Source organism: Uloborus diversus, chromosome 1, assembly GCF_026930045.1.
Source record: "Uloborus diversus isolate 005 chromosome 1, Udiv.v.3.1, whole genome shotgun sequence".
Taxonomy (NCBI): Eukaryota; Metazoa; Arthropoda; class Arachnida; order Araneae; family Uloboridae; genus Uloborus; species Uloborus diversus.
In genome coordinates this window covers 7,427,010-7,452,449 of record NC_072731.1, presented here as the reverse complement: position 1 = coordinate 7,452,449, position 25,440 = coordinate 7,427,010, and the positions used below count along the sequence as shown (strand labels likewise).

At 31.1% G+C, this 25,440-nt stretch overlaps 1 protein-coding gene across 1 annotated transcript in view; it reads right to left on the bottom strand.

Moving 5' to 3' along the window:
• Positions 1-24,453, bottom strand: part of LOC129227865 (RING finger protein 17-like) — a 100,978-nt gene extending 76,525 nt beyond the window's left edge. The window contains exons 1-10 of the mRNA XM_054862486.1: positions 24,404-24,453; positions 15,677-15,768; positions 15,164-15,213; positions 11,765-11,912; positions 9,737-9,817; positions 8,533-8,633; positions 8,382-8,448; positions 8,255-8,303; positions 7,559-7,694; positions 3,753-3,824 (exon numbers count right to left, since the gene is read on the bottom strand). Coding sequence (XP_054718461.1) covers positions 3,753-3,824; positions 7,559-7,694; positions 8,255-8,303; positions 8,382-8,448; positions 8,533-8,633; positions 9,737-9,817; positions 11,765-11,912; positions 15,164-15,213; positions 15,677-15,763 — 791 coding nt within the window. The 5' untranslated portion in view covers positions 15,764-15,768; positions 24,404-24,453. The remainder of the gene's footprint in view (positions 1-3,752; positions 3,825-7,558; positions 7,695-8,254; positions 8,304-8,381; positions 8,449-8,532; positions 8,634-9,736; positions 9,818-11,764; positions 11,913-15,163; positions 15,214-15,676; positions 15,769-24,403) is intronic.
• Positions 24,454-25,440: the final 987 nt, after the last annotated feature.

The window sequence follows — 25,440 nt, the reverse complement described above, 5'->3', positions numbered from 1 at the left end:
TACCTTTTCTACAGGTTTCAATAAACATTAAGGCTTCTTCTGAAGCAAACAGCTTCGATATTTTCCAAGCAGCATCCAGTACTGTTACAAAGGCATTTCGAAATTATGGTCGGTCGTTACCATTTTGTATTACATATGGATGCATAATATTTCTATATGATTTAAGTCCACACCATTTTTACACTAGTACAAAAATTTTTTTTTTTTTTTTAGTTTCAATTTTCCATTATTCTGTGTTTTATTTTTTTTTTTGAAAAACTTTGTATCTTCAAAATTGCTGATAAGTGATACTTCTTTGCCATCATTTCAACGAACAGCTGTGATCTTGTGCTTCATGTGAAATTTCCTAGCGGATGTTTTAATCCCCTAATTTTCAAAATTTCAAGATTTTGGATAGTTCTAAGGGACATTTTCTCATTCCAATTTCCCTTACTGTTCCCGTTTCAAATAGTTGTTTGTTTCTGAGATGAACAAAAATATTATAAGACAAAAAAATGTATGTTTTGTGCCCTGCTGAAGTTTTAATAATGGACAGCAAATTATCAACAAATGTTTTATTTATTGTGTTACCTGAGTAATTCTTTCCATTTTTCATCTTTTTAGCTGTGTTATGACAGTAGAAACAATTTTCGGAATCGGACATCTTTTTTTGTGCTCCTTGATATAGTATAAAATGGAAAGTCGTAACCACCAAAAGAGTTGACAATCAGCAGCTTACTACCAAACTTCATGAGCTTCCCATTTGTGTAAATTTTTCAAAATAAAGGGCAATTATTTCAACAATGGTTGAGTGCTCAGGAAACACACCAATTTTTTGAAAAGCTTCATTCAAAAAATTATAAATTAGGCGAACTTTACAGTAGCTATCTAAATCAGCAGTAGAGTTATCATCAAATTGTAAAAACAGCTTGATATGAAAGAACTGTTTTCATGACATAGTTAGACGTACAAAAGTTGTTCCTTTATCGGGAGCATCTTCCCCATTTCAGTGGGTATTATATAATATCCGCTACATAACAATATGCCGAAAAAGTGTTTCAATTTTGATGTTTGCAAACAAAAATCATGTTTATTCTTAGGCCACGGTTACTTATTACTTTCCTTTACTGCTTTCATCATATTTTCGACCACACTCTCAAAAAGTTTCACGAGTGTTTTCTTCAGTGTATGTGCAACAATATCTTCTGACGATTTTCATTTGAAAGTGATTCATAAAGTTATGCAAACTTCGGGTAGACACTGAGGCTGTTTTTATTTTGATATATTCATTTCTTCATTAGTGTTGATTCCTTTTGAAATGTTTATTACTCAAGGAGTCTAGAAGTTTTTCGTCAAAATCAGCGTAACTATACAGAATGCTAGAATCATCATCAGTGACTATATCTGGATCAAAAGGCAATATTTTCAACTCAAGGTCACTCTCATAGGTTCATCCTCCTGTGACATTACATATTCTATAGCTAGTTCAGTTGTTAATAATTTCTTATTCAATATGCCACATGCACACTTTATTTAATTTATTTACTTCTGAGATCAGTGTTCATACTTTGAACAACAAATATTTTTACTCAATCCAGAAGGTAGCATCACAATGTATTAAGTGCGGATGATAAGTTAGTCAACAAAAAACTTCCTACGACCCCCAAAAACCTGCTTTTTCAACTCTTGTTGTGAGAAAACTTCATAGTATTCAGTTTTGAAAGAGAGCAATCAAGTTTCCACTCCATTTTCCAACAGCTCAGCTACTTTTGTATGGAGCGCGCATAGCAGGGGATTTTACCATCGTCCTATTTACAGGACAGCTAATAAAACCTTCATAAAACCTATTTAAATGCAGTTTTATCTTTGCAAATTTTACTCAGTACTAATGTATATGAATAGTAATGATAAAATTAAAAGAGGATTTTGGCATATTTTCTACACAATTATTTTAATTAATTATTAAATTATGCATTATAAAACTGCAAAAATTGTCAAATTCAAAAATAAAATAAAAATAAAAATATTTATAATTGAACTCTAAAATTTTGTCTACAGTACTTATCAAATGTAGGGTTTATAAAAATACCAAATTAGAAACTAAAAATGTGATAACCGTTGCTAAAATGCAATAAATATGATCTGTCCTATATACAGGACGATAGTACAACATGGGTTAAAAAAAAAAATAAAGTAAACAAATAAATGCTGCAGACAATGGAGCTCAAATGGTTTGCTACAACGTCGACTTTTTTCTGGCCTCATATTGTCGCTTCAGAGCAACACTAAGACATAAAATCCCAGAAATAACACTAAAATATCCTACTGTTGCTCTGAGGCGACGATATAATAAAGAATTGCTTCCACTTTTATAAAACATGTTAAAAGAAATTAAATAATAATGCATTCATATGGCTAAAAAATAGCTGAACTCAGAGATGTGGCCCAAGTCATTTCTTTAATCTTTACCTATTTTAAGGAACCGGCTAGTTCTTTAAATGGTTGACAATTACCCCGATTTTTGACGTCTCACTTTAATTGATAACAAGAAAATAGGGAGTCCTCCTCCCTAGGGAGTTTAGTTGCTGAAATAAATTAGGGAATTGTTTGTTTCAATGACAGTTTTTTTATTTTTTATATTAAACTTAGCCTTAAGTAATGCCTACATGAGAGTGAAGGAAGCATGTTACAATTTATGAAGTACTCAATTTTACAATCAAGATTTGTATGAAAGCCTGTGTGAGAGACTAATTTTTTATGAATTGTTTTGATTCTGAAATAATAATACTAACTGTTGTAATACATTTCTCATAACATTACTAACAATTGATGTTTTCAAGTGGAAGCTATTTTGCAAAAGTTTCTTTTCTTTTCTTTGTTTTAACTGTGACAGGGAATTGGTCAAGCAGACCATCTTCCTTAGAAAAGCCAAGTTAAATCACTCAAAGCACTCTAATTTTCTAGTCTATAATATTTTTCGTGCATTTCAGAGTATCTTTTGCTGTAGTTAACTTGTAAATATTTTAAACTAAACAATGAAATGTACTAGGAAAGAAACAACTTCAAAGGATGAATTTTTGACAATTATTCAATATTTTTTATTTGATTACTTGGTTTGATTAAGTTGATTTGTTCAAGAGCTGTAATTAGTTATATGATGACCCACCATCGCTGAAAGCCTAAATGTGGTGAAAACTGGGAATAAAAATGTATAAAATGACAAAAAAGGCTCAAAAATTCAAATTTTCTAAATTGAAAAAAAAAAAAAGCAAATGCTAAAAATTCAGAAGAAAATTAATTTTTTTTTCAAAAAACATAGCACTTAAAAGTTAATTTTTATTCATTGCATGAATTCTTCAATCAAATTCACTAGCTCATTTTTGTTTTAAAAAAAAAAAAGAGGAGACAATAGAAATAAATATTGAATAAAAAGCTCAACAGAGAAAAAAGTGCAGAGTAAGCTCAAATATAAAGGAAAAATTTACTTGGGAAAAATTATGGAATACAAAAAAGTCAAGTAAATTTTCCCTGACAATATTATTAAATAATATAACTCCCGCTCTTGAATAACAGTTTAAAATAAGTACAGAACCAGAACAGTAAGCACCGATTATTTTCAAGTTTTTGATCATAGCATTAACCAATTTTATAATTTAGCAGAGGACACAAAAGATACATACTCAACTTATTCATTTATCTATGATGAAACCAATTTTACTATCAAGGTGTATTTTATTTACATTGCTTATTACATTACAGTATAGAATACTTACTTTGGAGAGAAAGTGACACTAATTTTGCAAAGATCTTTAATCTTGTTGTCAAATTCTGGATCTATAGTAAAACTAGAAAAAGTAAAAACAATTAACCTCATATTAACGTACAACCTTACACATACAACTATAATATATGTACGTCAGAGTCAGAATAGCGTAAGTCACATTGCTATTTTGCAGGAGAGCAAAAGAAAAAAAAACTTGTGTCTGGTGCATACAAAGGATGGGGCTCCAGTTTTTTTTCTGCTGGTAAATAATTACAAACTAAATTCTTTTATAGAATTACCTTGCAATGACTCAATGCTGAATAAGATTCTAGATGCAGTCAACTCTCAATAACTCGAAGTCCCAAGGTACCGGCTAAAACGTTCGAGTTATTAGTAGTTTGAGTCATGGGAAGTTTCCACAACAGACTCAAGAGCTAGAAACCCAATAAAAACATCGAGACAAAGGAATATTCGAGTTAAAATCTGCGAGTTATCAAGATTCAACTGTATAAAGCCATTATAACCTGAAAATGGCCATTTTTGGAATTACGTTAAATTGTTTCAGAGGTACAGATCTAACTCTTAAAAGGTCAGTAAAAGTTCTTGCACAAAAAAAAAAAAAAATAATAATAATAATTACATTTCTATAATGCATTTCTAACTTTTATAAAACTAATGACATAAAGTTAAATTTTGGAATACATAAAATTAAAGTATCCATTTTGAGAATACATTTTTTATTTCTATAATATAGGAGTGTTAAAACCCCGCAATAAAATACTTACATATATTTTAATGACTTCGGAATATTAGTTAAAAAGACAGAAAATACATTGTTTTAATATTTAAAGAATGCTGGCAAATTTTGCTTTGTTCTTCCAATCAATTTGTAATAAAAGATATAACGCTCAGTAGAAAGATAAAGAGGTGTCAAAAGTAATCAAATGAGCATCAATTCCAAATAGGCTCTTTCATTCTGAATACTAACTAATTTCCATTCAAATCATTCATTACTTCTTGATATAGCCCCCCAGCTTATAGTCCCTCCTCCCCCCACAAAAAAAAATCACTTGATTGTTCCCAACTGCCTAACAATTTATAGTACTGAACTAAATAATAAAGGCATTAAAGCAGGGTTGGATTTTGGGCTGTCCAAAACTGGTTTAGGACGGGACAGGTGGTTTTTACCGTCCATTTAAAAAATATTTACTTAAAAAATTTGCCAATAACTATAACAGAAAACTTCCTCGTGTAACAGTTGGTAGATTTATGAAAGGAAATTCACAGCACTACCAAGACAACTAATTTCAGTTCCATTTATAACTCAAAAGAATGCTATTAAATGTACCACATTTAGGTGCAAAAAAAACGAGCTGATGTGTGCATCACATGACTTCCTTTTACTCCAATTTAATGTCATTTCCCCATTATTCGCTATTTTAATGTGATTCAATATTTATTCTCTAAATATCACCAACAATGGCCAAATTGAAACCAAAAAAAAAAAAAAAAAAACTCCGCCAAATTTGTCGCCAAGTTGGCGACAAAACTTGGCGACCAAAAGACTGGCGATATATCGCCAAGTGTCCGACAAATTATAACGCCACTTGAGTTTACATCGAAATTAACAATGATTTCCCCCCAAAAAGGTGCAAAAGACCCCCTTAGGAACATCCGAAAGCAACCAAAAGGGGAGGTGCACAACTAGACCCCACTACGAGTCTATGTACCAAATTTCAACTTTCTAGGACATACCATTTTTGAGTTATGCGAGATACATACGCACATACGCACATACATACAGACGTCACGAGAAAAGTCGTTGTAATTACCTCGGTGATGGTCAAAATGGATATTTCGCGTGTCTATACATTCTTAGGCACTTTTCCGCATGTGGTCGAATCGAAAAAAAAACTCAACATTCATTTGGGGGTGAGCAAAATGGAAATTAAGGGCGATTTTTGAGTGAAAATTTTTTCACGAATACAATACTTCCTTTTTTGTAAAAGGAAGTAAAAAAGCTTAATTTTTTAAATGGTTTTAGCAAATAAGTTTTACATGATGTTTTAACGAAAATTATTTTTTAAATCATAGATTAAAGAATAAGAAATAGTCAATTAAACACTAATGTCATAAAACTTGTGCTATTCTTTTTTATTTCATATTTTTAATATAATACATTCTATAACTATAAAAAATTATAATTTATTACATTTAAGTCAATTATTGCACTATAATTTGAACATTCTCTTTCGCACATATGCATAAATGTGGAAACATTTGGTTTATGGAAAGAAAAAAAAAACCCTCCTGCATACTAATTGAAATGTTTAATGAAAAATGTAATTTCTACGTAACTAGATTAAAATCAGCCGCATAAATAAGTTACACTTATATTTATACTTGAATGTTCGCATTGAAAAAATATATTAAATAGTGAAAAAAATAATTTTGATACACTTTGTTCTGTTTCTGATGTTTTCTCACAAAATCTAGTTTCTCAAAAGGAAATTTTGAACACTTTTGGACACAAGGGGTTTTAACAGAATGGTAAAAACCTTGCCAACTCTGCTTTCCATTTGCACACATGCAGAAGCATAGGGAAATTTGGCCACTAATATCAAAAAAAATAAAATAAACTCATGAATAAAAATTGAAATTTTAATCAATAATAATACAACTTTTATGCAACCTGATTAAAATCAGCTGCATAAATAAGTTGAATGCTCTCATTGAAATCTTCAGTATAAAACAGTACTTTGATACATTTTCTTTTGTTTTCGATGTTTTCTCACAGAATACAATTTTTCTAAAAATATAGTTTTGGACAGGACGGTAAAAAGCAGTTTTACCCTGGTTTTTAACGTAGTGTCCAAAATCTTCCCAACCCTGCATTAAAGAACTACAATGTATCAAAATAAACATTTCCTTAAAAAGCTTATGTACTATTCAATTCATAAAATCTTGAAGAAATTCTACAGTACAGCAGTGCAATGATTTTTCAAAGCAAGTCTTCTTAAGACGAAATGGACCATGATGTTTTGCGTATGAGTGATGGACAATGAACATATATTTCATCTTGATCTTTTAGATATTGCTTTCAAAAACTACATATTGAACTTTTAATCTTCATAAACAGGATACAACATTTTTCTAAGAACTGAGGTCAATTTTATGGAACAGTAAAACAAGAATGCATTTAGGATCACAGAAATTTTTTCTGCACTTTTGAAAGATGTTATTGGATTCATAGATAAAAAACGACTTAGAAACCCTTAATACAATTCAAAAATTAATCTATTAATACTCGAAAATTTTTTCTAATTTACTGAAATGCAAATTCTAAAATATCTCACAATAAAAAAAAGTTGATTTGCCCCACTTTCAAATTAACTGCCCTCCCCCCTCCCCCCACACACAATGGTCCTAACCTAAAATAAAACCATAAAAAAGTCTCCCAAGTTTGTTTTTTTTTTCTTTTTGAGTAACAAATTGTAATAAAATGTTTTTACGGTCAGGTATCAAATGCTACAATTTTTAATGATGTTATGAGTTTCTAAACTGAAATTGCAATTAATTATTAATTTACTAGTATATTTTGCCATATCTTGAAACCAAAAGCATGAAATTTTAAGCTCAAGAGAAAAACTCAAAGATGAAAAACGTCTAACCAAACTTAAAGCCCAAAAATCATAATCGAAAATCAAGATATTTTGTCAAAAAATCAAGGAGGCAGACATGCAGACTCCATATTCAAGTTTTAAGAACATTTAAAGGACTAAATACTACTCACAAAGAAAAAAGATTTCAACTTACTCTATGTTTAATGACTCGTCTTTACCATCAGTGATACCCACAAGATAATAAGGCAGTGTCTTGAATTCTTCCAATTTCTTTAGCAAAGCAGGAGCACTTACAGCCAGGTATGGATTTTCAACAACTTTCTCAGCATCTGACAGAAAAGGAGAAACAAATTTTTAACCCTAGATTTAAAGCATGCATTCACAGAAAGGGAAAAAAAAGAAAAAAAAGAGAGAGAGAGAGAGAGATTATGATCTAAAGCACATAAGAAAATTAGGGAAGAAGGAGGAATGGTAACGAAAATTCGATGAAGCAAAAACAAAAAAAGTTTATGGGATGAAAAAAAACAGTGTAATAAAATTTTAGATTTAACAACAAAGCTAAAAACAATTCTTCAAGATTATTTAAGAAAAACATTAGTTTTAAATAGAAGATAATTTTAATGACAAATAATTTAAATTATAAGCTCAAAACTCATTGTGAGCTCAGCTATCTCCACCTAAAGCAACCCAGCAATGTGCCTTGTTGAAAGTACACTTGTACACTGTATAACAATTAACTGTTAGCCAGTAAATTGGCCAAATTCTTAAAAAGCCTTAAATAAGTTTCTTAAGTCTAGCCAAATTTTCCCTCCAAGTTACCCTGTAGTAATGGGAAATAAAAGGGTCAAAGCACAATTTGAAAAGAAAAAAAAATCAGAGTTAAACTTACCTCCTTTTACAGCAATCAAATCTTTGTGGTAAGCAGATACTTCTGATTTCTGTAAAATTCAAAATATATTTCATGAAATTAAAACATAGTAATACTTTTAAGAACATGTTGTCTGTATTAAGCTTACCATTTTTTCCAAAGGTTGAATATTGTGATGTGATATATCCTCCAGCTGAGAAATAAGCTCAGTTTCCCTAAAATCAACACCAAAACAACAGTCAATTGAAGTGCAACAAAAGTTCAAGTTAGACAACAAAAGTCAGACTAACAATACTAACCTTAATTGTAATAATGAATGTAATTCATGAAAGTGATCATGAACATTTTTTATGTATTTAGATATATCCACCTTTTGCGTAGGTATAGCTTCGGCCAGCAACTACAAAAAATATTTTGGAAAAAAGTCATTATTACTCTTTTCTGATCAATTTTACTAAATACAAACTTAATATTAAAAGAAAATTGTTTTAATTGAATTTTAGAGGCTGCAGCTCAGAATGGATCATTTAAATTTTGCACAATCAGTCCTTGATACTTAGACCGGAAAATTCACCAAAACGGCGAACGTGTAACATTATTTGCACAGTGGTGCTAATGTGCTCAATTTATATGTACAAACTTATTAACCACCAGTTTTGTACGGTCCACCTTGAAAATAAAAGTTATGCCAAGTGACACGTGCTCAGCAATCAGGTTTGAACAAAAAAAAAAAAATCTGTAAAACTTTGCGGAAAAATAACAAAAAAGGAAAAATTTTAAATAACTGAAAAAAAAAATATTAAGAGAGGAACAATTTAATATTGAATTTGAAAATTAAATAACTTCAATACTTAGAAAATTTTTTATCCAGAATCATTAGCATAAAAGAGAATCCAGATGATCTACTTATCGCATCCAGATCAAAAAGATTAGTTACAATGAAGCTTTTATTAATGATTAATAAATAATATCAAAATTTATTCATTCAAACTTTTTAAGCTTCCCTTTTCTTCTCATTTTTATTTTCTTTATTTTTTCACTTTAGAAGGAAAAACAATGGATAATGACAGATAAAAAATCATTCTTGGTTAATTAATTTTTCCCGGACATGATGTTTTTAGATTAAAGGTACCTAGTAATTCAAATAATAACTTTTTCTGTTAACGTTCAGGTTTTAAGTAACAATTTTACTGATTTATATATTGCTTGATTTCTTAACAAAATTAAAAAAAAAAATTCCAATGAATTCAATGGGCCATCACCTATTTACTTATATATTTAGAAAGCCAGCAATGAGGTAATACATTATAAATTAATACATTTTGAAACGTAAATAGCAGCTAAAGACTTGCAGATGACATGACAAAATATGTAACATTTTAATGCGCTTACATATTTACGGTGTATTCTTTCGAACATAATTCATTTTCTTGGAACATAATACAAATAAATTACATACATTATAATTGAAAAGTTATATTGAAAGAGAGAAAAGTAACTCACATGATCAGTATATTTCATACGTTTCTGCACTTCAGTAATTTCTGTCAAAACTCTTTTTAAATCTTCAGCACAAGATTTGTTCTAAATAAAATTAATTACTAGAATTAAAAATACATTATTGGTTGAAAAGATGAAAAGTTTTTTTATGGGATTTGACCATTTTGATTTAAAGAAATTCATTTTTTTATGGCAGGGATTTATACATTTATTCCCCCTCCCCTTTTTTTAAAATTACCTTTGTAGATTAGTTTTCAGGCAGGGGAAAAAAAGGATTTTTCACATTTGTAATACTCAATGTCAATCATGCTTAGTGCAGACAGAATTTTCCTTTGGGAAGTGGAGGGGGGGTCTTAACTGTCCTTGCATGAGGGGAAAAAACACACCAGAATTGGTAATATGCATTAAAATATGTATCAATACTGAAAGTTCTGACTGGCCCAACATGATTAAATGCAGAAAACAAGCCACATATGCCCCAAAGCAGAATACTACTAAATTTGCGACGTATGTTGCAGAACAGATGCCTGAACTGCAGAACAATTCTGTTCAAATGTGAGAGTAAAACAGATAAAGTTATTGCAAAAATTCTGCAAATTCCAGTGAAATTTCTACAGAAAATAATTTGTGCAGAAAATATACAGAAACTTCAGTGCAGAACATATGCAGAAACTGCAGTACAGAAAATCTGTAGAAACTGCAAATGTTCTACAAATATCTTCCAACTCAAGATAGAATTTTATAGAAATTCTGCAGATTTCCTAAAATTAGAAGAAAATCTAAAATTCTCATGATACGATAATTTGGCAAAAAGCTCGCAATGTTGAATTCAATAAGTCCATTGTAGGAGTTTCCCAATCGATCTTCATCCAAACAATTTCCATCATACACGTATGTTTTGGATACATGCCAGAATTGAAACACGTCCATCACCAGACATTGCGTGTCTTGTTTGAGATTTCAGTCCCTTTGCATCCAGAAAATATTTCAATTACTTAGAAAGTTTTGAATTGTTCTATTATAAGCAACCCAAACCTTGACTCATTTTATTTATTATTTTAGTAATTTGTTTATTTAGTAGCATTATTTTAATTGCTGCTTCATGCCATGTAAAATTAACCAAAAAATGTGGTTCGGATTTTTATAAAATTTTGTATCTTTGTTCTTTCTATGCATTTTAGCAAGAAAATAAACTTTTTGGAGAATCTCAAATGGTTTAGGTTTGACACCTTCGTAAAGTTTTTTGCTTTTATAGTTTTCATGATCAACTAATTTTTCAAATTCAGTGCTCTGTAAGTAGTCATTTGGTTGAAAGCTGTGATGTTTCTGGAAATATCTCATTTTCATAAATAGCAACAGTTCAGTTTAAAAAAAAAAAAAAAAAAAACTCCTATATGAAACAATTATGATTTTCAGCACCCAATTTGTGGAAAATGTTACTTTTTTTTTCATGTACAATGCTTGAAGTATTTGCAGAACAATTTTGGTCCAATGATTTTATGTTGCAGAACATCCTAAAGTATTCTGCTTTGGGGTACATATGTAATACTTCCAAAATTGCAGACATCAACCCTATGCAATAAAACAAAATTGATATCAAATTTGAAAATTTTAAAAATTGCTCAGAATTAACGTTTTTGCTTCCACCTTCTGAGAACTACCCATACATTATGAAAGAAAAAAAATAACAAAACAAAGTTAAGAATTTAGGCTATATATGAGGCAGTGAAAAGCAAACAGATGTAAGTGGCAAAATCAAAAATTTGGAGATAACCAGTACAAATGGTAGGTGAACCCCTTGTCTGTCTTGGGGCAAGATATAGTACTGGTGGCCCTGGTAGGTGCTGATGTACAGCATGATTTAGAAAAAAAAAATCAATGTTAGCCTACCTAGAATCTACCTTATCTTTAAAGTTGTTCTATTAAAAACTTGAAAAAGTCCACTTACATCTCTTTGCTTTTCACTGCCTCATATGTCAACACAATCAACTGAAAAGTATTTTTAAGTAAAATGTAAAGGGAATAACTTACTTTATCTACAAGTGTCTTTACTTCATGACCAACGTGTGATCCAATAAGCATGCAAAAGCTGCATGTAAGTTTGTTGTCAAGTTCACAGTAAAACTCTATGTCTTTATTATTGTGATCGGGACAGCCATTTTGTACCATGGTATTATACCTGAAGAAAATAAAATACACTGCTTAGGCAAAACAAAAAAAAAAAATTTAACATTATTTTATGCCAATAAACTATTTGGTTACCAAAATTAACTTTAATGACATAATGCAAGAAAATCATAGTCACTATCACTCATGGATGTTTCTTTCCCCGAGTTACAGACAAATTTGAAACCAACTTTTATTAATAGAGCATCCACATCTATACTAATAATTTAAAGCTGAAGAGTTTGTTTGTTTGAACACGCTAATCTCAGGAACTACTGGTTTGAACTGAAAAATTCTTTTTGTGTTGAATAGTCCAATTATTGAGGAAGGTTATAGGCTACAATTTACATTGATATTTTCATTAGAAAAAAAGTTATTTAATGTTCCCACAGATCCCAAAGACATTGAGCCTGAAAAATACTTTTTGTACTAAAATGTTGGAAATTTAATTTTAAGTATGATGAAACAAACGTTTTTGCAAATAGAGTGATTTTTGAACTTTTTATGAATTTTTGAAAAAAAAAAAAACTATTTTGCATTTTTCCAGGGTTTAATTTTTTCTAAACTCATCCCGCAAAAAGTATCCTCTTTTCTTAAAATCCTCTTTTCAAAAATTTAACTATATACTCGTTAAAACATTTCACCTTCTTCAAAAATAAATAAATAAATAAAAATAAAAATATGCAATATTTTTTTTTACAATTTTTTTCATGCGAAGCATGGCACGACTTCCAAGCATAGCCGAAGCTTTAGTAATTTTGAATTTACGATGGTCATAATGTCATGACCACATGATCTAACTTACTTTTGCTTCTTTTTTTTTCCATTTAGGAATTCTATTCATTTCAGAAAAAAATATTTTTGAACAAAGGGAACCAACCCAATTGCATAACAAAAAACTTCATCAAAACCAATAAATACTTGCAAAAGAATAGGCTTTCATAGAGTGAATCTTGGGAAGGGATCTGAAATACTTGCAGGAGTGAAAACGGCCAACCAACAAAATGATGAAATTTTAAAATCTGCCTTTTAAAAACTGCATATCAATCATAAAAAGAAATACTTTTGTTAAAATTTTACTTTCACATAAACCAAAACTAAGGTAATACACCAGTAGTGGCCAGTGCTTAAGTAGTGGTCACTTCAAGTTTACTTTTGTTCTTTGAAGAAAGAAGTGAACAATTGTGTAATTTTTTTGTTGGTACTTAATCTAAATAATCATATTGAATCCATTTTATTCATCAGTTATTTGAATTTAAGGTATGTAATGTAAATACGTCGGATGGGAGGATGTCAGATGGCCACTGCCTTTTGAAGTAACCACTGCTGGATCACATTTGAGGTTTGAGAAAAAATTGCTAAAAATTGAACAAATTGAAATTCTGGCATTTTTTGAAATTAGGAAGACTTAGAAAGTGTTGGGCTATAAATGCTCATTGAGTATCAAGAGGGGCAATTAATATTGTAGACCTAGTTTAAAAATGTACTTCACATTGGCGAGTGTGTTCAAACCTTGGCCACTACTGGTGTTTTACCTTAGATGCAGAAATTTCAAGGAACTTTTTTTTTTCTCTAGCATCTCCCAGATGCTTTCAATTAGAACTCTCCACAGATGATGTCACTTTTATTTCATCTTTCAAACCCCCTTCCTCCTTTGTCATACATTTACACTTCACCTTACAACCTCCACTCACTTGTCACATCTACTTTTAATAAACATACTAGCTGCGTGCCCGGCATTGCACGAGCTACTTAAAAAATGAAAGAGATGTCCAATTGATTTTTTTGTATTACTCTGACATCAGTTTCTAAATCGCTGAGGAGTTAATAAATACGCGTATCACAAGGTTTGCAAAACACCAGTAGAGCATATTTTTGGCAAAAACCTCTTTAACGTTAATCATATTTATCAATAATACAAGTTATGAGTATTTTCAATTAGCACAAAAGATGAAAATATATGCATTCTCAACTATAATCTGTGCTCACTTTAAACTGAATTAAATCTAAAAGAATATATCTAAAATATTTATGTGCAATTACAATCAGCTTTTTGCATAAAATGACACACACATTTTTGTTGATTACGTGAAACTAAAGCACCAAGACTTATTAAATACCAATAAGCATTAATTTAATATCAAGCCATCAGATTCCAATTAAGCTTTAGTTAAAATCCTTAAAAACAATCTTTTTTGTTCAACTCTGTTTCACTTAAAGAAATCCAAACAATCTTAATTTAACGTGTTCTTTTAACGATACAAACTGTATTGCAAAAATCGAAACAGGAAGGAAAAAGAGATTTATTACAATTCGAAAACTCACCCATGTGACGGAAAAAAGTCCAACAAAATAAACATAATTAGTCGCACATCCTAAATGTACCCAAATATGAGGCCGGTGAATGATAAACTTACACTTCAATCAATAAACATTACTAAAGAAACATTTTTCATATACTGAAAAGAGTTAAGAACGTTGAATGTGAAAAAATAAGAAAGGACAGACGATAAATGTCCGAATAGAGCAACCAATTTTAAACTAATTAAAAATGAAATTCTAGATGGAAACGTTGTTTTAAGATTTGGACAGCAGCCAAAAAAATCTCTTTTGACACAATTATTAGAATTTTATTTGCTCACCCATATGCAAAATGGCAACAGGAAAGAAATAAAAATTCCTGAATAGCATTATGTTAATTAACGTTTTAATTAATATCTCCGCTAATTAAAGTCATACAATTATGAGATTGGTCCTATTGTTTTCTTTGGAAAATTTTGAATTGATCGGTATCTCGTTTGACTCCCGATTCGCAGTGGTTCTCGAGAAGATTGATCTTCAGACAGACAGACAGACAGACAGACAGACGGACGCGAACAGATTTTAATATTATAGGGGATCCTTATTTAAGAAAGGCATGATGCCACCCTTTTTGTCACCTCCTCCCTTCCCTTCCTCACAAACTGTCACAATTTCACAAACCTCATCCCAACTCTCAAGGTGTGAAATAATTCAGGGACAAACTCTAATGCTGTCTTTTTAAACACTTGAATATCACTTCTATCATAGAAATTGGAGAAAAACAATTTTGAATATTTTTTCCTAAAAACTCTACATTTTTATGACCAAAAAAGTTTAAACTTGCTTGAAAAAAAAAAAAAAACTTAGAAGAAAAAGAAATGAAGAAAGTAGAAAACACTAACTTTTCAAAATATATTAAGCAGTAAATTCTAAAGTACATATTGGGAAAAGATAAGAACTTACACTTCAGCAAACAATTTCTTTCCTTCATGCTTCTTCAAATGGACATGAACCTGCAAAAAATAAGTAAAGAAATTTTCAAGAAATCAAACAAATGTAAAACAGTTTCATAGTGAACCATCAATGCGGTTGGATAAATGCATCTCAGACTGTCTATGTAGTTATTTCTTTTTTTCTTTTTTCTGAAATTTAATTGTAATGAAAATCAAATCATGCCGCTTCAATCCCAATTACATTAAGATTTCGGTAAGAAAAAAGTAGAACGGATCTTCTTTTAAAATGTTGAAAATAATTTCTATTCTTAAGAACATTTTCTTAATCACAGTATTTGTTACTATGAAGTGTTTTTCGTGCATGAAGAAATCTAACGCATTAAAAAAGTTTTACACTCTGTTTCCAGATTTGAAGAAAAGTGGGTCATAAATGAAAAGATTGATACAAGTATAAAAATAAAAAATATATAAAAAACATAAAAAAGTTCATAAATTTCAAATTTTCTCTGAAAACTAATCATACCTCATCGAAGCAAGCATTACAGAAATTACGTTCACATTTATCACACTGCCACTGGGCCTGATTTGCTTTACAATTTCCACAAATCATTTCAGCTGGGGAGAAAAATCATAAAACAAGCATTAGTGAAATTGATTTCTTTTAAACATAAGTATACATACTTTTTCTCAATGAAATATTACTGAACTCTTGAGCTCTAAGAAATCTAGGACTGAAGTAAAGGAAGAACAACAATACTATAATTGTAGTGAAAAATTAAATTTCTATTTAAATATGACAAATATCAATGAATATTAAATCTAATTTTAAATTTTTACACATTAAAAAAAGTAAATATAATAAAGTAATCAGGGCTGGCATTTTTTTTTTTTTTTTTGGATAAACTAATTTTAACTATAAGAATTTTTCAAAACTAAAGGAGGAAACCCAGATTTTTTTTTTTTTTTTTGAAGAAATAAAATGTATTGAAGACACAAAAAAGTTATTATTAAAATTATTTATTTAGGATAGAAAGGACTAGAAAGATTGGATGTGTCATGCAACATAATTCTTAAACCAAATGGAAAGGAACCATAAAAAACCAAAGTGATTGCATCTACTTGTTTTGCTGCAAAAAGCCATATTTTTCCACAATGGGAAAAATTTTGAATGCTACAAATAAATGATAAGTATGATGAGGCTTTCAATGTAAATTTTGATGGTAGAAAAATAATATAATCAAAAGGATTAATTAAACATTTACGAAATTGTATTGAATACAAAAACAATTTGAACTACACCGCCAGCTCAGTCATTTCCAGCCGAGGACTGCAATTTTGTGCTTTTTAGCACTCATCAGCACGGCATAGGAAAGTGACTGAGCTGGAGATGGAAATCTCTCCATCTCCAGCTCAGTCACTTTCCTATGCCGGGCTGATGAGTGCTAATAAGCACGAAATTGCAGCCCTCGGTTGGAAATGACTGAGCTGGCGGTGTAGTTCAAGTATTTCTGCTTTAGCCCTGGCTAATGGGCGGTAATTTACTGAATATAAAAACAATATGCAACTTCCTGGTTTAGAGACTTGTAGAGCTCCATGATTTTTTTCCCCCCCAATTTCTCAGCTATATTTAAAGCTCCTGATTTATTAAGACTGGCTTAAAATAAAAAAATTAAAAAATAAATCACAGTGAATAGTGTGTTACAATTCATATCCTGCAGATGCTCAAAAATGTTCATTAAAAATTACTGTGCAGTGAAGTACAATGAATGAAGGAAATTAAAATATTCCATTCTTTAAGAAATTCTCATTTTGTGCTTTCCTAAATCAATGCTGTTCAAACAAATGTAAAATATAAATTTCAAAGCTCCTTGTTCTAAAGTGGAAGATTTTCCAGCACAAATGAACTCATTAATTTAATTTCTTAAAGAACCCTGGAGATAATCTTATTAAATGGCTGCAGTTGATATCTACATATTATATCTTTTAAATTTTAAAACACATAAGGTGATAAACCTAGATAAAGTGAAAAACTGTCTGTGAACTCAAATAATTTCTTCCAAAAAAAAAATGCCGCAATGCACCTGCAGTCCTATATTGATCAACAGCAAAATTACTAAATTCTGTGCAAGTAAAATACTGCTATGATATGGTACACAACGAGGGACCCGGGCTTGTACTACCCTTTTCGGGTTCCTCAGGGGCAGACCGTTAAGCCAGGGCCCCTCTTGTCCTCCAAAAACAGCTAAAACCACTCAGCAAAATCAAGAAATACTACAAAAAAAAAAAAAAAAAAAAAAACTAGCCTAAATAAAGAACTAAGTAAAAAAAATATAATAAGTATCTGCAAATTTTTAAAAATTTCTGCGAATAAGCAGGCTAATTTATTAATAAGCGGTTTCATTTTGACAGCAACATGTATTTTATGGGTCTTTTTACTGAAATTAATTGCTTAACGGTTTTCTCTGGGAGTGAATCATGCAATCTCTCCATCTCCAGCTCAGTCACTTTCCTATGCCGGGCTGATGAGTGCTAATAAGCACGAAATTGCAGCCCTCGGTTGGAAATGACTGAGCTGGCGGTGTAGTTCATGTATTTCTGCTTTAGCCCTGGCTAATGGGCGGTAATTTACTGAATATAAAAACAATATGCAACTTCCTGGTTTAGAGACTTGTAGAGCTCCATGATTTTTTTCCTCCCCAATTTCTCAGCTATATTTAAAGCTCCTGATTTATTAAGACTGGCTTAAAATAAAAAAATAAAAAAAGAAATCACAGTGAATAGTGTGTTACAATTCATATCCTGCAGATGCTCAAAAATGTTCATTAAAAATTACTGTGCAGTGAAGTACAATGAATGAAGGAAATTAAAATATTCCATTCTTTAAGAAATTCTCATTTTGTGCTTTCCTAAATCAATGCTGTTCAAACAAATGTAAAATATAAATTTCAAAGCTCCTTGTTCTAAAGTGGAAGATTTTCCAGCACAAATGAACTCATTAATTTAATTTCTTAAAGAACCCAGGAGATAATCTTATTAAATGGCTGCAGTTGATATCTACATATTATATCCTTTAGATTTTAAAACACATAAGGTGATAAACCTAGATAAAGTGAAAAACTGTCTGTGAACTCAAATAATTTCTTCCAAAAAAAAAATGCCGCAATGCACCTGCAGTCCTATATTGATCAACAGCAAAATTACTAAATTCTGTGCAAGTAAAATACTGCTATGATATGGTACACAACGAGGGACCCGGGCTTGTACTACCCTTTTCGGGTTCCTCAGGGGCAGACCGTTAAGCCAGGGCCCCTCTTGTCCTCCAAAAACAGCTAAAACCGCTCAGCAAAATCAAGAAATACTACAAAAAAAAAAAAAAAAAAAACTAGGCTAAATAAAGAACTAAGTAAAAAAAAATATAATAAGTATCTGCAAATTTTTAAAAATTTCTGCGAATAAGCAGGCTAATTTATTAATAAGCGGTTTCATTTTGACAGCAACATGTATTTTATGGGTCTTTTTACTGAAATTAATTGCTTAACGGTTTTCTCTGGGAGTGAATCATGCAATAAATCTTGACTTTGAGTTCCGTTTTGTCTTGTTTTGCTTTTGCTTATTTTGATATTTAAACTGTCTGCTGTCCATTTTCATTGCTTTTACTGGGTTTCTTTACATCTAGAAGCTCACACCTTTGAATTGAAAAAGGGGTTCCTTGAAACCTCGAAACACGTGTATTCTGAAATCTGTTTATTTGTGCTAAACAACATTGGATATTTCCTGTTATTTCTCGGCACAAAGGTATTTATTTATTGCTTAAGCATTTGCGTGTTTGTCTATATTAGCTGAGTCAGGAAAAAGAACTTTCTCCACTCCGTAGGCATTATGATACATTGAGCACAGAGCAAAAATTATTAAAAGTTGTGTTTTTATTTTTGTTTTTCCCCACATATGATGGTACTATTTCACTTTTCCTAGTAGTTTTTTTTTTAGTTGAATAAATTATTTACCAGGAGTTACAATAATGATGAATTAGCTGTAAATTACATCAGTAAATAAATTTGGCACTAGCATTTTATCTCACCAACAGTTTTTTCCCAATGTGCACACACACTGTCTAAATCATGCTACTCATTTTCTTCAATATTGAAATAAACAAATACAGTAAAACCTGTAAAGTTGACCACCTTTGTAAGTTGACCACCTGTCTATGTTGACCGCTTTTGTCAGGAACGGAATTAGTCCTTTGTATAATGAAGTAACCTCTGTAACTTGACCACCTTTCTATCTTGACCACCTGTCTATCTTGACCACTAATGTACCCCGAATTTGGTTTGGAGTATTGTAAAAAACCCTTTGTAAGTTGACCACTTGGTTTATTTTTTAAAACTTAATTTAGCAAATTATTTTATTTCATTATTATTTTTTTATAGCTTTCCAAGAATATTTTTGATACCAGACCAGCATTTTACCAACAAAATAAAACAGCAGCATAACTAAACCTCTTTGTAAGTTTAACCACATTGGAAAACTACTAAGAACCCTTTTATTCTCCAAACTTGTTTTTCTTTTGTTGTTCTATTTGAGATTACCTTTTGTACTTTCTGTTCAAAGAAAACATGTGTCAGTAGAAAAGTACAAAGTATTTTTTTCCAGTTGCAATATTTTGTGGCAACACTGGAATTGTGCTAGAGTAAAAGTTACTTGCATTGCAATATTTCTGGTGCAAGGGATTAAGAAATAGGACATTTTCATTTTCAACTATTCTTTTAGAACTATGAGAGTCCATCTTGTTGCTCTTTGTGTTATAGTTTGACATAAGATGGTTTCAAAAAGAAAGTTAGTTGAACTTGAGATTGATAAAAAGTATGAAATATTAAAATTAATTGAAAAGGGAGAAATTCAGAGAAAATTAGCTGACACATATGGAATTTCCAAAACTAGTGTCTAATAAGTGCGCCAAACTTCAATAAGGAGTTATTTTGTTGAAAAGTAAATCATCATGTTTATAAATGTATTGAATGTATATGAGAAAAAAAAAAATAAGCGAAAAATTTGTTATTTTTGATTAGCTATGAATTTTTCGGAACTATTAATATCAAATAACTTTTTATAAACAATGATTTTTTTTTTTTTTTTTTGATCAATTTACTGAAATTTTAAGTTTACATGATACATGTCATTCTGAGAAAATAACCTCTAAAAATATTTGTATTACCTTTTTAAATTATTGTTTCAAAGTAATGTTAAACAATGAAAGTGAGTTGAACGGAAAGAGTAAGTGTCAATTAGTCAAAAAATGAATACATGGTGCAAGAAATGACAAAAAAAAAAAAAAAAAAAACATTACCCCCTTTATAAGTTGACCACCTGTCTAAGTTGACCCAAAGTACTGCACCGCAAGTGGTCAACTTACACAGGTTTCACTGTACACCCAAACCCGTTTATGTGCGTTTTTTTTGTGCGAATTTTTTTTGTGCGGTGTATTTTATTTATTTATTTATTTAAACCCCACCAATCACCACTGTGCCAACCCCAGTGAGGGTTTAACCAGATGTGGAGACTGGGGAGAACAGAACAGATCACGAGCGACACTCGCTGGAACAATTTTGATAGTTACAAAAACCAGTAACAATAATAAGATAACAAACAATAAAAGAACTAAATAAAAAGAACTAATATACAAGTGAAGAAGTTAAATAAGACTGGGATGGCTGGTAAATACAATGTAAACGGCAATTTTGAAAGTTTTTAGGCTGGATATTTAAAGTTATCTGCTTGAGATATGAGAAGCGACATTATTTTATGGATATTCTTGCGTATAACTGGATGAGATAGAATGTGAGAAATATTTTTGGAGAAAGAAAAGTTGGAATTGTAAGTGCAATGGAAAGAGCTGGTTAGAGGACAGTTGAATATGAAGTGTTCAGGAGTTCCAGGTTGACTGCATATACATAATGGTGAGCTAATTAACTTAAATCTGTGTAGATACGATAGAAATGGTCCATGTGCTCTGAGAAATTGTACTTCTACTGGATGTTTGCACCATTGTTTTAGTTTTACTTTTGGCAGGAAATCATGAACTCTCCGACCAGTTTCTGCAGTGTCCCAGATTTCCTGCCAATTTTGAGGTTTGAGAAAAAATTGCTAAAAATTGAACAAATTGAAATTCTGGTATTTTTTGAAATTAGGAAGACTTAGAAAGTGTTGGGCTATAAATGCTCATTGAGTATCAAGAGGGGCAATTAATATTGTAGACCTAGTTTAAAAATGTACTTCACATTGGCGAGTGTGTTCAAACCTTGGCCACTACTGGTGTTTTACCTTAGATGCAGAAATTTCAAGGAACTTTTTTTTTTCTCTAGCATCTCCCAGATGCTTTCAATTAGAACTCTCCACAGATGATGTCACTTTTATTTCATCTTTCAAACCCCCTTCCTCCTTTGTCATACATTTACACTTCACCTTACAACCTCCACTCACTTGTCACATCTACTTTTAATAAACATACTAGCTGCGTGCCCGGCATTGCACGAGCTACTTAAAAAATGAAAGAGATGTCCAATTGATTTTTTTGTATTACTCTCACATCAGTTTCTAAATCGCTGAGGAGTTAATAAATACGCGTATCACAAGGTTTGCAAAACACCAGTAGAGCATATTTTTGGCAAAAACCTCTTTAACGTTAATCATATTTATCAATAATACAAGTTATGAGTATTTTCAATTAGCACAAAAGATGAAAATATATGCATTCTCAACTATAATCTGTGCTCACTTTAAACTGAATTAAATCTAAAAGAATATATCTGAAATATTTATGTGCAATTACAATCAGCTTTTTGCATAAAATAACACACACATTTTTGTTGATTACGTGAAACTAAAGCACCAAGACTTATTAAATACCAATAAGCATTAATTTAATATCAAGCCATCAGATTCCAATTAAGCTTTAGTTAAAATCCTTAAAAACAATCTTTTTTGTTCAACTCTGTTTCACTTAAAGAAATCCAAACAATCTTAATTCAACGTGTTCTTTTAACGATACAAACTGTATTGCAAAAATCGAAACAGGAAGGAAAAAGAGATTTATTACAATTCGAAAACTCACCCATGTGACGGAAAAAAGTCCAACAAAATAAACATAATTAGTCGCACATCCTAAATGTACCCAAATATGAGGCCGGTGAATGATAAACTTACACTTCAATCAATAAACATTACTAAAGAAACATTTTTCATATACTGAAAAAAGTTAAGAACGTTGAATGTGAAAAAATAAGAAAGGACAGACGATAAATGTCCGAATAGAGCAACCAATTTTAAACTAATTAAAAATGAAATTCTAGATGGAAACGTTGTTTTAAGATTTGGACAGCAGCCAAAAAAATCTCTTTTGACACAATTATTAGAATTTTATTTGCTCACCCATATGCAAAATGGCAACAGGAAAGAAATAAAAATTCCTGAATAGCGTTATGTTAATTAACGTTTTAATTAATATCTCCGCTAATTAAAGTCGTACAATTATGAGATTGGTCCTATTGTTTTCTTTGGAAAATTTCGAATTGATCGGTATCTCGTTTGACTCCCGATTCGCAGTGGTGTTTTTATTTTTGTTTTTCCCCACATATGATGGTACTATTTCACTTTTCCAAGTAGTTTTTTTTTTAGTTGAATAAATTATTTACCAGGAGTTACAATAATGATGAATTAGCTGTAAATTACATCAGTAAATAAATTTGGCACTAGCATTTTATCTCACCAACAGTTTTTTCCCAATGTGCACACACACTGTCTAAATCATGCTACTCATTTTCTTCAATATTGAAATAAACAAATACACCCAAACCCGTTTATGTGCGTTTTTTTGGTGCGACTTTTTTTTTTGTGCGAATTTTTTTTGTGCGGTGCATTTTATTTATTTATTTATTTAAACCCCACCAATCACCACTGTGCCGACCCTAGTGAGGGTTTAACCAGATGTGGAGACTGGGGAGAACAGAACAGATCACGAGCGACACTCGCTGGAACAATTTTGATAGTTACAAAAACCAGTAACAATAATAAGATAACAAACAATAAAAGAACTAAATAAAAAGAACTAATATACAAGTGAAGAAGTTAAATAAGACTGGGATGGCTGGTAAATACAATGTAAACGGCAATTTTGAAAGTTTTTAGGCTGGATATTTAAAGTTATCTGCTTGAGATATGAGAAGCGACATTATTTTATGGATATTCTTGCGTATAACTGGATGAGATAGAATGTGAGAAATATTTTTGGAGAAAGAAAAGTTGGAATTGTAAGTGCAATGGAAAGAGCTGGTTAGAGGACAGTTGAATATGAAGTGTTCAGGAGTTCCAGGTTGACTGCATATACATAATGGTGAGCTAATTAACTTAAATCTGTGTAGATACGATAGAAATGGTCCATGTGCTCTGAGAAATTGTACTTCTACTGGATGTTTGCACCATTGTTTTAGTTTTACTTTTGGCAGGAAATCATGAACTCTCCGACCAGTTTCTGCAGTGTCCCAGATTTCCTGCCAATTTTGAAGAAGTTCAGACCAGAGGAGATATTTGAGGAAAGATTTTGGCAGAGGAATTTTATAGACGAATGGATGTGTAAGATTCATTGCTGCGGTTTTAGCTAAAAAGTCGGCTCAATAAAAATGTCAATCAGATTGGGACTCAATCGATGAAATTATTTATAAAAAGAGTGTGAGGTAGTATCTTCAAGTGACCACAGGGCGGCGCCCCAATGGGAAGTCACTTTGACCTCCCAAAAATTTCTTTTTTGTGAAATTTTGACCGATGATTCGGGAAAATTATCACTTGGTTTATTTTGATTTCCTTTAAAGAAGCAATTCCTAGTTCATTTGTAAATTTTACGGTTATTTTCTATGTGACTTTTTTATGCAGTTCCTATCCACCAAATAAAAAAAAAAAAATTAACAGTGTTGTGAAAACTATTTTTTCGTGAAGTTTCGAATGATATTTTTTTTTTTTTGCGATTTTTTTAATGTGGTCTCTATCTACCGCACAAAAACAGGTTGGTGTAATAAGGTTTGGCATCAGTGCCCAAAAGTCTGACTACAACCAGGCATATTTATGCCAATTAGAGAGACTATGAAAATTTATTTAAAAAAAGGAAATTGTAAAAAATTTAGTAAATTTGAAGAGATTAATGGTTTACAGGACAATATGTAAGTAGAATCAACTTCAATAAAAGAGTTTTAAAAATTCTTACTTCTGTTAAAAGATTCCTTGAGATTTTTTTGCAAATTAGTAGATGGTACCATTTTTATCTTTGTGCTGAAAAAAAAAACCACAATCAGTAATTGAAATATGAACTTGAGATGCATAGATGTGAGATTTGCTTCCATAAAAATTTTAACACTGTACAACATGTCTGGCATTAAATTTTACAACAAACTAGACTCAGTCCAACCAAGACCTACAGTTTTTGTGACCGAGGGCTCTAGGGTGCACCGTAAATATTTGGGTTAGGTGATCAGCCGAACGCAGAATTCCCAGGGCATGGGTGCAAGTTGCAAGTTTGGTGATGTGTTCAAGATGGAAAATATTTTCAACACCCCCCCCCTGCCCCCCACGCCACTGTGATAATATGGAGTAAAATGTATGTGCTGCTATATGTGCTCAACTAAGTTCAGAACGAATCGGGCGATATGATTTTCGTGATGTCTATTCTCAAGGCCAGTTAAATATTAAGAGCCTCTGGCTTCCAGGAGTGCCCACCTGGAGGGGGGGGGGATAGTCATGGTGCAATCTGCACTATTGAAACTTTTTAGGGGTATGGTTAGGTGTTTTGAAGGATATTTTTTGATCTGATAGGGAGGCCTCGCTCTGGGGGGAGGGGGAGATAGGATACCCCCTGATGTTTCTAAAGTTTTGCTTTATTTAGTAGTGTAGTAACTGTTTCTCAACGTTTCTAAACATGAGTTCTACAATGTCCAGTCAAAATTTTTTAAGTTCCCAAACCTGAATTTTCTTGCTCAGAAGATAACTGCAATGTTTGCATCTTCCTACATCTGTGAACAGGTATTTTCTACTATGAAGCTTCGAAAAAATAGCATTAGAAACTAATTGACTCACCACCATTCAGATTCATTACTGTAATCAACTGATCCCAGCTTCTACCAGATTATGAAACACTTTTTTTTTTTTTAGAAACTTATAGTCAGTTTCATCTGCCACATACATCTACTTTTGCATTATTGATCAACTTAAAAAAAAAAAAAAAAAAAAAGCTTTTAAAGAAAGCAA